The following is a 15,651-nucleotide window of genomic DNA, read 5'->3' on the forward strand; positions in this document are numbered from 1 at the left end:
GGTCAGTAACAACCGTGACTGGAGTTCAACAGGATGGCTGCTCAAACCAAGCAACTGCTGCTTGCATGCAACCAGCAGAGTGGAGTCGCTAATACCAGAGCTGCAGTGTGTGCAGTGAGGTTAGACCGATGAACCGATGAGTCAGAAAGACTGAGGTTTGTCAGGCTCTGACCAAACCCTGAGAGGATTTGCCTCAGCTGACCGAGGGTTATGAACATCTACAGCGTTTCAGCGTCCGTGCTCTCTTGCAAGGTTGTGAGTGTTTAGGTTATGTGGTTGCGACCATCTGATCAACACTGTGGTCGACTGCGCATGCAAGACAAACTGTGACAGTGGAATGAGGGTGCGTTTTCTACGGTGGGTGATGACAGTGAGGACTACGATGTGGTCTCATAAGGCCTGTCCTCGCTGTCATCGTCTTTTATTTGGCTGCCATATCTGGATCGGGAGGGGTAAGAGCCCTGGGCCGCCCCGCCCTCTTCTTTTTCTTCTTCTTCCTCCTCTTCATCAGATCTACTGAAGTAGTAGCGTCTTCGACCAGGGGGGCTGGAGCAAGAAAGAACAAAGAGACACTGATGTTATCAAAACACTTCAGCCGAAAATAAAAATTGGGAAGAGAGCTCGGTGCAACTCAGTGTAAAAAACACACACACAAGTGAAAATCAGCACTTTGACCACACATGCGTTGCATTAAAAATATGTGCCAAAACAGAATTTAATAAATTTGTCATCAAAAAACTACCAAGTAGTAAAATGGCAAAATCGGGCAGATGTAACATAAAAAAGACAAAACTGTTAGATTGTGTATGAATGACACTCCTGTATTAACCTGTAGTGTTGCTGCAGCTCATCTTTCATCCACTACTGGCAGCAATAAACACACTGATTAAATGTATGATATATAGTGGTACTATATCAGGACTGATAAAGAAATGTTGTATGTTGTGTTGTATGCATCCCTTCCATTGGGGACGACTTGCAGCATCTCTGTATTTGCTGCTATTTGTTATACTATATACAACACTGTGTTTTACATTTTGGAATGGATCTGTTTTATATTTGCAGTTGCAAGCTGTGAGGTTAGTTTGTATCAACTAACTAAATCTCAGTAACCTCATGCAATGTGTAGCATTCAAAACCATTCAGTTATATGTTACTAAGGTGTGACAGTTTCCCTTCTTAAATATAACAGCTGTCAAATGAATAAGCTTAAAGAATAAGACAAACATACAGAATAACTTACTAAACAAATGTCATTACCCATCAAAGAGTCAATGTGTTTAAATACACAAAACTGTGGGTTAATTACTCAAGGCTGTGTATCTTGGATGAATTTGCTACTGTGTGTTAATCAATGCTTGGGGTCTAATTATGCCTGAAGTTATAGGGCAGGGAAGAAAAAAAATATTATGGCCTTTCTTAATTGACTGTTATTTTTACCTTCTGTGGCCATTAATCAACGTGACATCTTGGGAGTAATTCTGGGCACATCCACGTTGAGTGCACCCAATAGCCTCAACAGTATTAAATCACAGTCAGCCACAGAGACTGTGGTCATTGTTTGGCTTGAAACTAACAACATGTAGTGGCAAACATTAGAAATTGAGAGCATGCCAAACAACACACAAAGTTCAGAACTGTGAAAGGCTGATCTCATTCAGGAAAATGATTGATAATGGTGAAAACGTCTTTGATTAGATCACACCATGCGTCAAAGCACTCTTAGGTCCGGATCAGGCAAGCACCTACTGCCTGCCTCAGTCACTGTCCGGCCGGTATAGGTACTTCATCATCAGGCTGTCCACCTTCTTCTTCCTCTTCTTATCAACCTTTTTGTTAAGTGGCTGACCCTCGCTCTGTGGCCCATCATCTCCTTCTCTTTCTGGGCTGGAAGCCTTCCGAGCTGGGGCCCTCTTCACACTACTGGAGCTTCGGTAGGAAATGGTTGAGGCTCCGGAGCTTGAATCTGAATCAGAGTCTGACTTAGAATCTGAGGATGTAGAGGACGAAGATGACGAAGATTTATCCCGCTTCTTGGACTTTTTCTTGGACTTCTTGGACCCTCTCTTGGAGCTGCTCCTATGATGACGGCCGTCTCCTGAGCTCTCAGACTCGGAGCTGTGGCTTCTCTTCTTTTTCTTACTCTTGCCTTTGCTCTTGCTGCTACGGTGACTGCTGCAGCTGCTGGCACTGCGGGACGGTCTCATGCAGTCCACAGCAGATGCAGAGCGCCTAAGACTGCTGGCGGCGCGAGAAGTGTCTCCATTACTGACGCTCTTTCTTTCTTTGTCATCTTCATCATTCTTGGATTGTTCCCCTTCACCCTCTGAGTCTTCCAAGCTTGTGCGCTTGAATTTGATAGGCTTAAAACTCAGCACCTCATTGATGGCTTTCTCTAGGTCGGGATCAAGGTAATTGCGATGACTGACTGTTTTGATTTCAAAATTATCAACTGGATCATTATTAGTAGTTGATGATCTGCTTTGTGGTGGTGGCATGGACATACTGCGCCCGGTGGACGAGATAGGACTGTACGCTGACTTCTCAGTAAAGGCAACACTCCGACTGTCATCAATATCAACATCAAACTCACTCAAGCGGCAGCTTCGTGCCAGTGACATGCGAGAATCAGCTCGGCTAACACTTCCGGGGCTGCGACCCCCAGACCGTCTGCTAAAGCAAGGGCTACTGGGACTGCTGCCATACACTGAGTAACCACCTCTGCCCCCATCTAAGCGAGAGGTGCTTCGACCGCGTCCAAGTGGGCTTGACAGACCTAAGCTGATGGTAGATTTGGCATCATTCTCGGGGCTTAACCCAAGATGTGTGGAAGCCCGATTTGATGCAGGGAATGAAATGGTCGATTCCTTGTCAAAGTCACCCCAACGACTGTCCATGCCTTTCCTGGCTCGGCTGTTGGCCTCTGAATAGGCCTGGGAGATGACTGATTCTCTGCCATTCACGTCATCCCCTACCTGGGACTTCCTCCTGGAGGTAACTGAGTAGGTGTCATCTTGAAGATCCGAGGTTTTGGGTTTGGCCTTCGAGAAGGACGGTGAATCTTCTGGGTCAGCATTCTCCTTGAGGGCACTGAAGAGGGCACTTTCTTTGCCTCCGATTGAATCCAGGTTGGATCGTTTTCTGTAGCTAAGGGAACTTATCACGGACAATGGCCTGCTCGGTGTTACATCTTTGCCCTCCTTATTCATCTCTTTCCATTCCTTACCCTCTTTCCACTCTTTTGCGTCTAAATTTACAGCATATCTAGAAAGAAACAACAATGGAAAGGACGAAGGAATGAAGAAAATGGGAGAGAAAATGATGAGACATAGGGTCAAGTGGAGGTGAGTTGAGGAAGAGAAGTAGAGATGAATGAAATCATAAAGACAGAATAGTGAGAAGAAATGTAAAAGCTGAATATAGAGTATAGAAAAGCAAATTTGGAGAAAACTGACTATGGACTAACATGGGTTTTCCTGCACTGCAATGTAAAGATAGAAACCAAAATAATAGTATGGCCCACAAAGGACAAAACAATTAATTAATATTTTGAATGGCATGTTGGCAGAAATGAGTTTTAGTTCCCTAAATGTAAGATTACTTTTGAATGTTGTTGCTTGAATTTATTGAAACCTAAACCGTAGAACATTTAATGAAAGGCTTGAATTTAATAAACTGCGTATTTATTTTCTGCTAGATTCAGATTGATTAAAATGTCCCTTAACCCCACAAGTAGCACTTGACAGAAAAGAAGAAATAAACTTCTGCTGCTCGAAAGCTAGAGCTATTCTACAGAGACTGACAAAGAGGATTAAAAGTGTTTGAAAAGAAGAAAGAGTAAGTCCTACTTATTACAGTTATGAAGTTATGTTTCTATTGTGTATGCCGGACTGATAGGGTTGAGGTTTAGGGAAGTTAAATCTTACCATTGTGTTCTAGTAATAAACCAAGGTCAGGTGCTTTCATATGAAGAGAAGGAGAACTTTTATAGTTACATTTTATGTGATGTAACACTGATCTTTAATAATGTATTCCTGTGAGCACTGCAGAAGACTTTAAAAACATCATTTTGTGTAATTTGGTTGAACAACATTCCCTTATGAAAACTAAAGTAACACATTAAACTTGATAAATATTTAAATTCCTTTTTACTCCCTTTTGTTGGCCTGTTCTTTGTTAAATGACTGAGAGAAGTTGGCAAGAATTCAAATGTACTTGTACTCTTACTCCTGTGCAATTAAAGTCATTTGAATCTGAAACTTACTACTACAAGGGGCAGTGTTGGCTAGCTCAATGAAATCACTCAGTTTATGCCTACGGGGACCTGCTGCTAAGAGACATTTAAAAAGTTTTTAAAGTTGGCAGTGGCTCAGCTGAGGGAGGGAAGTTAAATCTTCTGGTAAGGAGACAAATCTGGGGCAATTCAAGCTGTCAGCTTGCAGACACATCCATTAATCTCTGCGAGTGTCTCAGGTAGACGTTGCCAGCTGGCCATTGGGCATGTTGATAAATCTACCACTGAGGTGGTGTGTTTTTTAGAAACAAACCCTCTTCTCTGGGAGGGTGACAATAAAATACAAAGCACTTTGAAAAAAAACATTTAAGCAACAGCAGTTCCCTCATTTCAGCCAAGTAACCTGCTCACATTGCTTTATTTCCTCTGGGCCAGATCATGTAAACCACTTCATCCAAAGTTCTAAAGCATTCAAATGTCTGGGTAGACTGCTCACTATCAGGTGCTGAAATGATGCTGATAGCAGCTGCCTTTGTACTGACCTGGAGCTCTTGAGACTGCCATCATCTGAGAGGTTCTTGGCAGAACCTTTGCTTTTGGACAACCAGGACTTCACCCCATCCACACGATCCTCCACCTCAGAGTCGGTGTCTGAATCCCCTGGACTGGTAAGCAGTTAAAGAAAGAAAAACAAGTCAGAGAAAGCAAAGGGCAGACAAGATGAGAAAGGAGGTTATCAATGACCAAAAGACAGACATGGTTATTCAGGAAGGAGAGAACAAGGTACATCAAATGTTAGTGTTATAGGAGAAAAGTTCCTGCACATTTCTGGCTGTAACTCTGGCTGTGGGGTCAGAAAAAGAAGACCAGGCATGAAGTGTTAGTCATTGAGCCATTTATTCTGGATAAAATACAGCACATGCAGTCAGCTCACCCAAACATGCCCACAGCAGGCTGTATAGATATTAACACCCACTTCTATGTTTTTACCACCTGGCCTTTTTAAAGTTTTTGGCCATCACTAGCCTGTTATGTATGATGAACATTTTACACACCACATTTATTGATCTGGGAGTGAAGCAACTCTGCTTTGATATCTGAACTATGCATTTAAAGGTAGAGAGGAAAGTGAATATGAATTATGGTTCAGCCTAGGTAACAACTTCACCTTCAAAATAGTGTTGTGGCGATTTGGTTAAACTGAAATGATGCTATACATCTGAATTATGGGTAATGCAGGCACCATGTTTTGACAAGGAGGAAGACTGGAATAATAAAAGACAATGTTACAGCAGCACTACCTCAGTTAATAAGTGGTTGTAAATCTATCAGAGCAACAAATTCACTCAGAGAAAGTGCAGTTGTAGCGCACTGAACATTGCACAATTGTTTTTATGATGTGGGATTTGGCATGTGAAAGGTGTGTCCCGTTAACTGTGTGTGTATCAGAGGGATACTGGACTTTAAAACAGAGACAATGTCTTTCATTGTGTAGTAGATGAACATGCCTGCATCGATCTGATAAAGGTTAGACTTACATAATGTAATCTCTGTTGTGAAACTAGGTGAGACAATGTTCATGTACTTGTGTTCCTAGCTCTACGAAATAAACTATAGCCAATGATAAGATGGCATGGACGATGAAACAACACACACCTGCGTTGAAAAAAATTGCACAGCTACACACACTCATGTTTGTACTTCTATCTTAGTGAGGGCACTAATGCATTGCCTAGCCCCTAATCATCCAAACTAAATGCCTAACCCTAACCCAAACCTAATTCTAACCCTAAAACCAAGTCTTAACCCCCAAACAGTCCATTAAAGGTGGGTCACAAATTGAGGACCGGCCAAAATGTCCTCACTTTCCCAAAATGTCCTCACAAAGATAGCTGTACAAGACCGCGCGCACACACACACACACACACACACACACACACACACACACACACACACACACACACACACACACACACACACACACACACACACACACACACACACACACACACACACACATAATTTCAGCTCTTGACAGAATGATTTGGGACACAGCTGGGCACTGCACAATTCTTCCTCTCAATTATCATTACACGTTCAAAAGCAACTGCAAGCCACAGAGTAAAACAGAGGGCTTGTCATAAAATTTGACACGGATGAAAAGAGCGCAACTCTCATTAAGTGCCGTCAGAGCCCAGTGCTTGTGTGGCGCTGTGAAATTAAGTTGTTACAGCTTAATAGTCCTACTGAGACATCAGAGGGGTGGCTCAACATCTCTGTTTTCATCTGCATCTGTTTCAGAAAGCCTCCCATATTGTCGAGGAAGAGAGAGGGAAAAACTGTCTTTTCTTGTAAAGGTCAAAATGGTGCAGTACCACCAATAATTAAAATCATTAGCAGTCAGAGACAAATCTCCCCAGATTTCAAAGGAGAGATTCCAAACTGGCTTGCCCAGCAAGATCCAAATTCAAGGCCTGCTGGCGTTTATGGAATACAATTACCTTGGGTGGTAATGCTAGAGTGCATTCACGCCAAAGACGAGGGCAGAGGATGGGGCCAAGGAGGAGAGCAATGGATTATTAAGCTATAATTAACTTTGCAGAAAATGCCTCGGCTATTAGACAATCTGGGGATTTGCTGCTGTCTACTGTAATGATAACAGTGCAGCCAAGTGTCCCTGTCACTGCAGATTTGTCAGAAAATAGGCTGAACTTCAGCCATAAGGATTGGACGCTCAAATGTCAGGTCGCAGATCCTAAAATCCAGACATGGCTTCTTATCTGACCCTTTTCAGGGTAAAGTGGTGTAAGATCTGTGTTGATCAAGTTTCCGTGAGTCAACTTGTTTTCCCTGACATTTGTATTAACTAAATATTGTTCCTTGTGCCTTTAGAAAAGCAGATAATTAAATGCATGTACTTTTGTGTTCTTCACCTTGTAACCAAAGTGACACCTCTGAGTTTCCTAAAACCAACAAGAGGACTTTACAGTACTAAAGAAATTGTGTGAATGGTTGCTGCAAGTACAGGATTATGATATCAGAGTTTATTTCAGGTTTAGGCTACTTAAACACTTCGAGTAAACTCAGAAAAACATTGTTTACGGTTGAAAAGTTTGTACTTAACCATGTGTCTCAAGTCAGCTTTGACTTTCAATATTTAACCTTAACCACAAACCTAGCTATGTTCAACGTGAACATTTTGCAACTTTGCAGATATGTTGATATGGATACAGGACAACGTTATGCGTCATTCAAAGCATACCGGCTTTGCAAATTAATAGAATATTGATTTAAGTTATAGCAGGCAGGTTTGGGCTTCTCAAACTACTCAGGTTATTAGGCCAGTGTGTGTAGTGTAGTGTATTGTGAATATAGCATCAGATTAGACCCAAGACATATCTGAAGCTGTCTTTTTTGTTAATTATACAATCTTTAAATAAATTGTTGCAGTATGTATCCATTCCGTTAATCACAATAGTTATGTTTCCACAAGCTCAAAATAAACTATCTTTCTGGAAATATATTCAAGAAGACACAAAAATTATTTCCACTCAAGATGGAATTTATGTTTTTGATTGATATATTTTTCAAGGTGTGAAAATAATTCTGTGGTTGCAGTAGCATTCTCCTTTTGGAAGGAGTCAACATGTGTAAACTTTTTTGCAATATTTAGGTTTTAATCAAAGAAGTTTAAGCAGATTTCTTTCACATGCAAATTAAAAGTTTGTCTAAAAATAGTCAAACAAAACATACTTCCACTAGGTTTTAGTTTTCTCATATTGCCGAAACATTGCAGTCACGAGTGAGTAAATGTTGCAGCTGAAAAACTGTATTTCCTCTCTAAGACTGCCATAACACATTCCGAGTACAGAGACACCAATCTGGTCTATGGCCAAGACCACAATGGTGGGCTCTATGTAATTGAGCACCTTCATACATGGTGTCATCTAAAATTTATATCCTCGGCCACCATACCATTAGCTAAGCCCTGCTGGGAGCCTTGGGGAAGCAAACAAACACAGGGCTGAGGAGACATTAATTGTCTGTGACATTCTGCCGCAATTGGTTGTACATCTCTGTTACACACTATTACATTCATCATTAGCGTCTATGGATCGTCCTGCTCTGTTCTACTCGGCTTCATTCCTCTGTGTCTCTGGGTCTTAGAGACACCACTGTTTATGCATCCGATATATGAAACTGTCGGCCCAGTGGAGTCCCTGTGGCTTTGGAGCACAGACATATGCATCCTCTCCAAGACAATCAGGGGAGCACAGTGTCACACGCTTAGGTTACATTGTTTATCAGTGCTGCAAAACTCCCACTGCAGTGACCGGTGAAGTCAGCACAATATATATTGCACATATTAAAATAATAATATATTTGCCAAACCAGATACCAAAGAGGACAAAGTGATTTTCAGATGTTGTATTACAGGCAGGGGGACTATGTGCTGCTCTCTCTTACTGCAGATTGTTTCTAAATGTAGAAGATCTGAGTTGGTTGTTTAAAAATACAGTCATGCATTGGAGTTTTAAATCCGTTCCTTCTGATCAGGATGTCTCCTTTAATTGGAGAATCTTCAAGGACGCCCAACTGGTAGGAAACCCTAAAGGTAGACACAGAGCCTACTGGAAAGATTACATATCACATCTGGCAAGTCTGAGGATCCCCCAGGAGGAACAGGAAAACAGTACTGCTGTCACTGTCACTGAACCTGTCCTCGATAAGCAAACAAAAATGAAATGGATGGATGGATTAAAAATACGGGGGAGGTAGAGAGAGAGAAAGACATATTCCTTCATTCTACAAGCCTCTGAGTGGGCAGGTTGAGCACAAGTTTGATTGACAGCTAAGCCGGCAGTAGCATTAGAGAAAAAGTAACCCTGGTAACTACGATTTAAAAGCAATGCTTTATTGGCAGAGATATTAGGACCATGACAGTTGGCATCACCAAAAACAAGGAGGACTAGAGTTTAAGTGAATTTTTATGAGATAAGCTGATTAAATATAAGTGAGATGTTGGATTTAATTTTTTTTAATTTAAACATATGTATTTTCTCAACACCATGATGGAAATGAGAGTTGTCACTTCAAGATATGATTCTGTGAGTTGGTATATTTCGTAGATACGGGACTTAAGTCAAATACAGCTCTCTAGTTTGATACTCACCTGAGGATTACCCTGTTTACATCAATAATTATCTCTGTAATAATAATTAGTGTAAAAAAAAAGGAATATAAAAGTTAATACTTTACCTGAAATCAGCATTTCTACAAGTTACTCAGCTACAGCTAACTTTATTTAGTAAAGTATTTAAGTGTGCCTTATATTTCAGATTTACACCATCAGAAAACGAAACACAGACTGGAGCCAGAGGTTAACCCTACATGTGTGCTACTTGCCTGGTGAGCAAGACAGCTCTTTGTTAGACATTGAGGATTCTGCATTATTGAGTGACTGCGAGTCAAAGATAGATGTGGAACACACCCTCCTTTACTGCTGTCAGGAGGGCAGTCACCCCGAGCCCCTGTCACATCAAGCCCTAGAGCGGGGCAATGAAAAATTAAGAGCGCCCAGGGAGTGAGAGGCTGACAGGTTGGGTGCTGTTCAAACACAACAACAGCAGAGTCCGACATGACACCCTCGGCAAGGCAGCAAACACAGCTGGATAAGCCCCTTGGCCACATAATGGAGAACTGCGAGGGAGACCTCAAACCTGCTTCGGTGAGTGGTTAACCGTACAGTGAATCTGAGGGAGTTTGGTTTCATGCTGGGGCTTAAGTAACATATTGTCAGTGGCGTTCATGCAGCTCAGCATGTGAGGGCATGCAGTGAAGAGTGCAGTAAACTGGGGTTATGGGGGAATCTCCGTGCACTGTTGATGATGCATTATTCTATAGTCTTCACACATTAAGTAATCCCTATCAGATTTACGGTATCTCTGCCTCTTCTATGAGACATTTCTCCCTATTTGATCTGTTGAACATATTGGATCTGAAACTGAGCCATCATTCTTTGATTCAGAGGGCCAGATAATAGTTTAGAATTATCACAGGAATCAGAGAAATCCAGAAACAACAAAAGCGGCAGGGGAAGCCAGATGTATTCCAAATATCTTTTTCATCTTTTAAGTCAGAGGGAATTTCTCCTTGAAATATCAGCTCTTCTGTCTTTTCTATGGTGTGACAGCCAGAGGTGATGGACTTACTGGACTGAAACTAAACCCAGAGAAAAGCTGTGGGTTTTCTCTCTCCACTATCAACTTCTCGACTAAATGTTCAAAGACTGTAGAAAGCTGCATCATTTCCAGTGATGAAAGGAATCATCAGGAGTTCAAGTTCCTCACGTTCTGTTCTTCCTTTTCTGATACTTTGTCACCATGTCTTGCAAACTGGTCGTAGTGATGATGGGTGGAGGGAGAGAAAAGAAAAGAAAACAGAAAAACAAAAGACAAAACAAAAGGAAACCATGAAGTAAGAATCAGGTAAAAAACAAAAACGTCAAGGATGCTTAGAAATATCTGAATAACAATGGATGTAATGGCAGACGCTGTGATGACAGGGTTGTACTTCTCTTTGCCAAACTAACCGTATTGTGCGCCTCGCATATTGACTCAGCATGCCATCTCATCCTTATCTTGTGCCGTGCATACAGAGCAGAGAAAAACACCTTACAGACAACAACGCTCACTCTGTGGGACCATTGTGAGGCTCAGAGAGTGACTACATTTTCTTATAAGAGGCCTTGAGAAAGGACAGGACATTTTACTGTGAATAATACAGTCAGACTAAGACATTTGCTGGGATAACTCCTGACTATTTCAGGTGACACACACATTGAGTCTATCTATGTTGAGCAGAGAGCCCAAGTCAGGACATCGGTTTGCCAAGCAAAGCACCGATTTCTTGACTAACAACAGTTAGGATTCTGCCGAGCGCTTCTGAGGGAAATCTACGGCTACAGCGTGGGTTGAGAACAGGCTGAGGTTTTGCTCTCTGTGCAGACATGATGAAAGCAGGCAACCTCACTGTGACGGCAAGACTCCAGGAACTCAGTGTGCCTGGCTGCTGATCACCAGGCTCTGTTCTATGTACAGACATAAGGCCGATGTCACCATTCTCATCTCACTCTTCTTATCTCACTCTTCTTATCTCATTCAGAAACTAAAAGAAATAACACGACATATGTAACTATTTCACCGGGGCAACCTGTGATGGCTGAATTAGGAATAGTTACAATGGATGTCTTTACAGATTAGAGTGAGTGCACAAGATAAAGTCAGGTCATATGACATACACACACATATATATATCTATATATATATAGATATATATATAATATCAGCATGGTTCTGCTGTACATAATAGCAAAATGCCTGAAATTTGAAACAAATCCATCAATTTATGGTATACAAACATGTTGACATTGTTTCTGTCCCGCCACTTTTAAAGCAAAGATCGAGTCACATGAAAAGTAGGGCAGTCATACATCCTTTCAGAAACAGTGGATAACACATAGAACTGAAAGGTAAGAACAATATCCAGACTAAAATATTCAGGCGAGTATGAATTCATTCTTGACCTGGGGAGCACCAATTTTAAGTCCACTACCCATTTTTTTCTAAAGCTTCCAACTGTCATGATGACAACAACTCACCAAACTGATGATGAAGACTGTGACAAGTGGGTAAATACTTGAGAATGGAGCAAGTGAACCTTGATTCAAGATTATATTTTTGAGTCTGATTTCAGTTTAAACTTTTGTGTATTCTGGTCAAGATAACATAATAATTAGTATTCTAGTCAAGTACAGACCACAGTTACCTTTAGCCTTCACTTAACACAATGACCTTGCCTCGTGTAGAACAAGAGAGTTTTAGTACTACAACATACTGGTGCCATTCGATGACCCAGGGAAGACTGGGCTCCACACATGGTAATGATGTGCACTTAGTGACTGAAATATTCCTTGGGAAACTGTCTTTGGATGTTTATACTACAGTTCATATTACATCGTCAAACTTCTGGTTATTCAAAACGTCCAAACCTAGAAGATTACTTTTTGTACCTGTTAATGAGGTCTTCATTGTCCTCACTCTCCATCTCATCCTCGATGGCGGCCTGGAGGTCACCAATCCTTTTGAAGGCCAGCTTGAGGTCTGCCTGCAGGCTCTGATTAGCAGCTTCTAGGCTCTCAATGTCCATTTCCTGTTAATGAGACAAAGACAGGAGGAACTTTTCACTTTTACAAAAGGTTACACAGTTCAATGGTGCTGATTTACTGTTGATGGATACCACAGAGTCCACTCTTAAAACGCTGGGTGTATCTGAAAGTACTGCTCGCTCATTGTTCAAACTGTGAGCAAGTTGTCTCATTAGTGGCATCACATCGTTACCAGCTCATGTTTCTTGCGGCTAGCCTCGGCTTCCTTTTTGGCCAGTTCGCCCATCTCCTCTTTGGTGTCGCGGATCTGTCTCTGCATACGTTTGTTCTGTTCCTTCTCTCGAATCTCGCTGCTGCTGCGTTGATCTCGTTCCTCCATCAGCTTCTCCATGTTCTCCTTGAGACGAGCCACGAGGCTCTGCAAGACAATAAAGAGAAGATTTAATGATACAGTCAGACTGATACCATATACACTCACTGAGGAAAGTGAGAACACTATACTAAAACCAGCTCAGGGCAAACATAGAGTGAGAGAGTGAACTAAATGAGCAACTTTAAATCATTTCCTCAACAAGAATGAATACTTTTGTGATTTGATCACCGTTATATTTTTTATTTAGACTCATGAATTGAGCGGCTGTTGCTCAGGAGGTAGATTGGTCTGTCCCATTAATGGAAAGTTGGTGGCCCGACTCATCCAGTCCTTATGTCACTGACCCCCAAATTGTGAATTGGATTTATGTATGATAGAGAAGTGAAACATTGTATAATTTGTGTGTAAATGGACTTGAATAGAAACACTAGAAAAGTGCTGTATTATAGCATTTAACCCTATAGTGATAATAGAGTGATATTGATTACCTGTCAGAGTAACTGATTCAGCCAATCTAGCTTGCACCTAGCTACTATTCTGGTCTAAAGTCAAAGGTTCATATCTTAAACAAGTGGGGTAAGTGCATGACAAGGCAGGGTGAGCTTGCACTCTCTGATGCACAGAACAGGGAGGAACATTAAAACATTCTGATGTTTTTTTCACTTGCTCGTCCACATCACAACAGATGGGAATCGTGTCTCGAGATTTTGGAAAATTTTCTCTGAAATTCATCTCCTGTATCACATCATTTCTGTAGATCTATCAGCTGCACAGTCATGCTTCCAAACTCCTCTCCTACCACATCACAAACATTATACAAAATGTATATGTTCATATACATTTTGTATAATGTTCATATACCAGTTTGAGACATTAACTTAGTGACTTGGAGCATTATCCTGCAGGAAGAAGCCATTAGTAGATGGTAAACTGAGGCTATAGAGAGATAAACATGGTCAGTAACAGAGACTGTGATATTCAAACCTTGATTGATTAACTGATTGGTATTAAGGCCCAAAGTGTGTAAACTCCCCAAATTTGACCACCACCAGCAGCCTGGACAAGCCAGGTTGGCTCCATTGATTCATGTTGTTGACTCCAGATTGTGACTACCATCTGCAGCCTGAGCAGAAATCCAGATTCATCTGTACATTTACGACAAAACTTTGTCACTGCAGCCTCTCATTTCCTTTCTTGACTGACAGGAATGGAACTTGACATGATCTCTGCTGCAGATCATTCACCTCAAGTATTTTAAAAAAAATTTGGGGGGTTCAATTCTGAGTTAAAACAATAGAGTTGTAGGTAAACATCTCAGGAGATCAACAGGTTCAGAAAGACACAAACCAGCCACCACCAAACACTTCACAGACACTGACTCACTGGGATCACATTATTTCTCCACTCTGATATTTGATCTGAACATGAGCTGACACCTCTGATTTTAACAACCATGATTTGATATATTCCACTGATATATTATAATTGATTGAATAATTACATGATATACCTAATAAAATACTACATATGTATTACTCTACTTATATGAAAAGACTTTTGGACAGCCACAATGATATGTGATACGCAGGAAAATAAACTGGCAGGAATATAACTAATAGTTCAGTATGTTCAAAGAAAATCAAACTAAGCAGAAGCTACACCAGATTCCAGACATAGAGACTGATTTACATCTGTTTGGGACAAAATCTGCCTGAAGGCTCCCAAGAGCAGACGAGCAGTTTCTGTAGAAAATAAATTTGGTGTTAATGTTGCCATTAAAGGATAATTATGGATTATTACAAATTGGATCTTAATTATTTGGTTTTGGCCATTATTTCTATTGGTTATTACAACACTGCACTTTAGGTTGGGTTGCAGAAACCCTATGGGCTCTATCCCGTGATTGTCAGATGAAAATAGAAATACATGAATACTGTCTATACAATGAACATCATTGCAATCATGCATATTAACTGGGTTGATTTAACATTTTTCACACCTTGGAATAAGGCTGCAGCCATAGCTCACTAAACGTTAACATAGGCATGTTAACATGATTACAAAGACAAGCTGATTACCATCTTTGGACATGCTCTGACTGTCTTTAGCCCTGCATGAAAAAAATAATTATGTCATCTTTTATTTCCGTCTGTTACCACAATGGGAACGCGAGCAGAGAGAGCTCCACAAAAAAATGACTACAAGGTTTTACATGCAAAAGAGGATCAACTGTTTTTTTGCTGAGGTCTACCAAAAATGTGGGCAAGAACACTACTTGCTTACCCTAACCCTGCAAGTGGCCCTTGAGAAAAAGTCAGGAGATCAACAAAGTCAGCAAATGTTATAGCAATCTAGGTGATATTTGTTGAGACATATTTCATTTTAGACCTGATCTGACATACTTAGAATGATAGGTCTTAAGTCTTGTCCCAAGCATGACAAAAAATTCTGCATATAGCAATATCTTTAATATCATGGTGCTCAAAAGTCTGCATCAACAAATCCAAAGCTCAAACTCCAATACGGTAGCAGATAAAAATCCATACATTCCAGGTAAACCCAGAAATAATATGAACAATAACCTGCTGTAGTTCAGTGAGAATGGTCATGAGTGTACCACAGAACCCAGTCAGAAGACAGAAGTTAACTATTGATGAGCTTATTTGTATCAATAATGCAATAACGTGCTGCAGCAGACTTTCTTCACCTACGTGTTATTCTTCAGCAGTGTTAAAACAGATGACTCCTGCATGAGGCTTAAATCTGCAGGGAATGTGTATTCGGTTTTCGCATCAATGCCAGCAGAAACACTTTTCCAGTGAGTTGGCTCCTGCATTAGCCAACCTGTCCACATTTCACATACTGAGTGGGTGTTGT

General features: G+C 41.0%; 1 protein-coding gene across 1 annotated transcript in view; it reads right to left on the reverse strand.

The window, feature by feature from the left end:
• Positions 1–488: 488 nt before the first annotated feature.
• The window catches only part of myo18ab (myosin XVIIIAb), a 124,372-nt gene continuing 109,209 nt past the window's right edge, over positions 489–15,651 (reverse strand). Inside the window, 6 exon segments of the mRNA XM_035155062.2 lie at positions 489–546; positions 1,750–3,264; positions 4,777–4,899; positions 10,585–10,629; positions 12,306–12,445; positions 12,634–12,819. Coding sequence (XP_035010953.2) covers positions 1,758–3,264; positions 4,777–4,899; positions 10,585–10,629; positions 12,306–12,445; positions 12,634–12,819 — 2,001 coding nt within the window. The 3' untranslated portion in view covers positions 489–546; positions 1,750–1,757.

Source organism: Hippoglossus stenolepis, chromosome 4 (assembly GCF_022539355.2).
Source record: "Hippoglossus stenolepis isolate QCI-W04-F060 chromosome 4, HSTE1.2, whole genome shotgun sequence".
Taxonomy (NCBI): Eukaryota; Metazoa; Chordata; class Actinopteri; order Pleuronectiformes; family Pleuronectidae; genus Hippoglossus; species Hippoglossus stenolepis.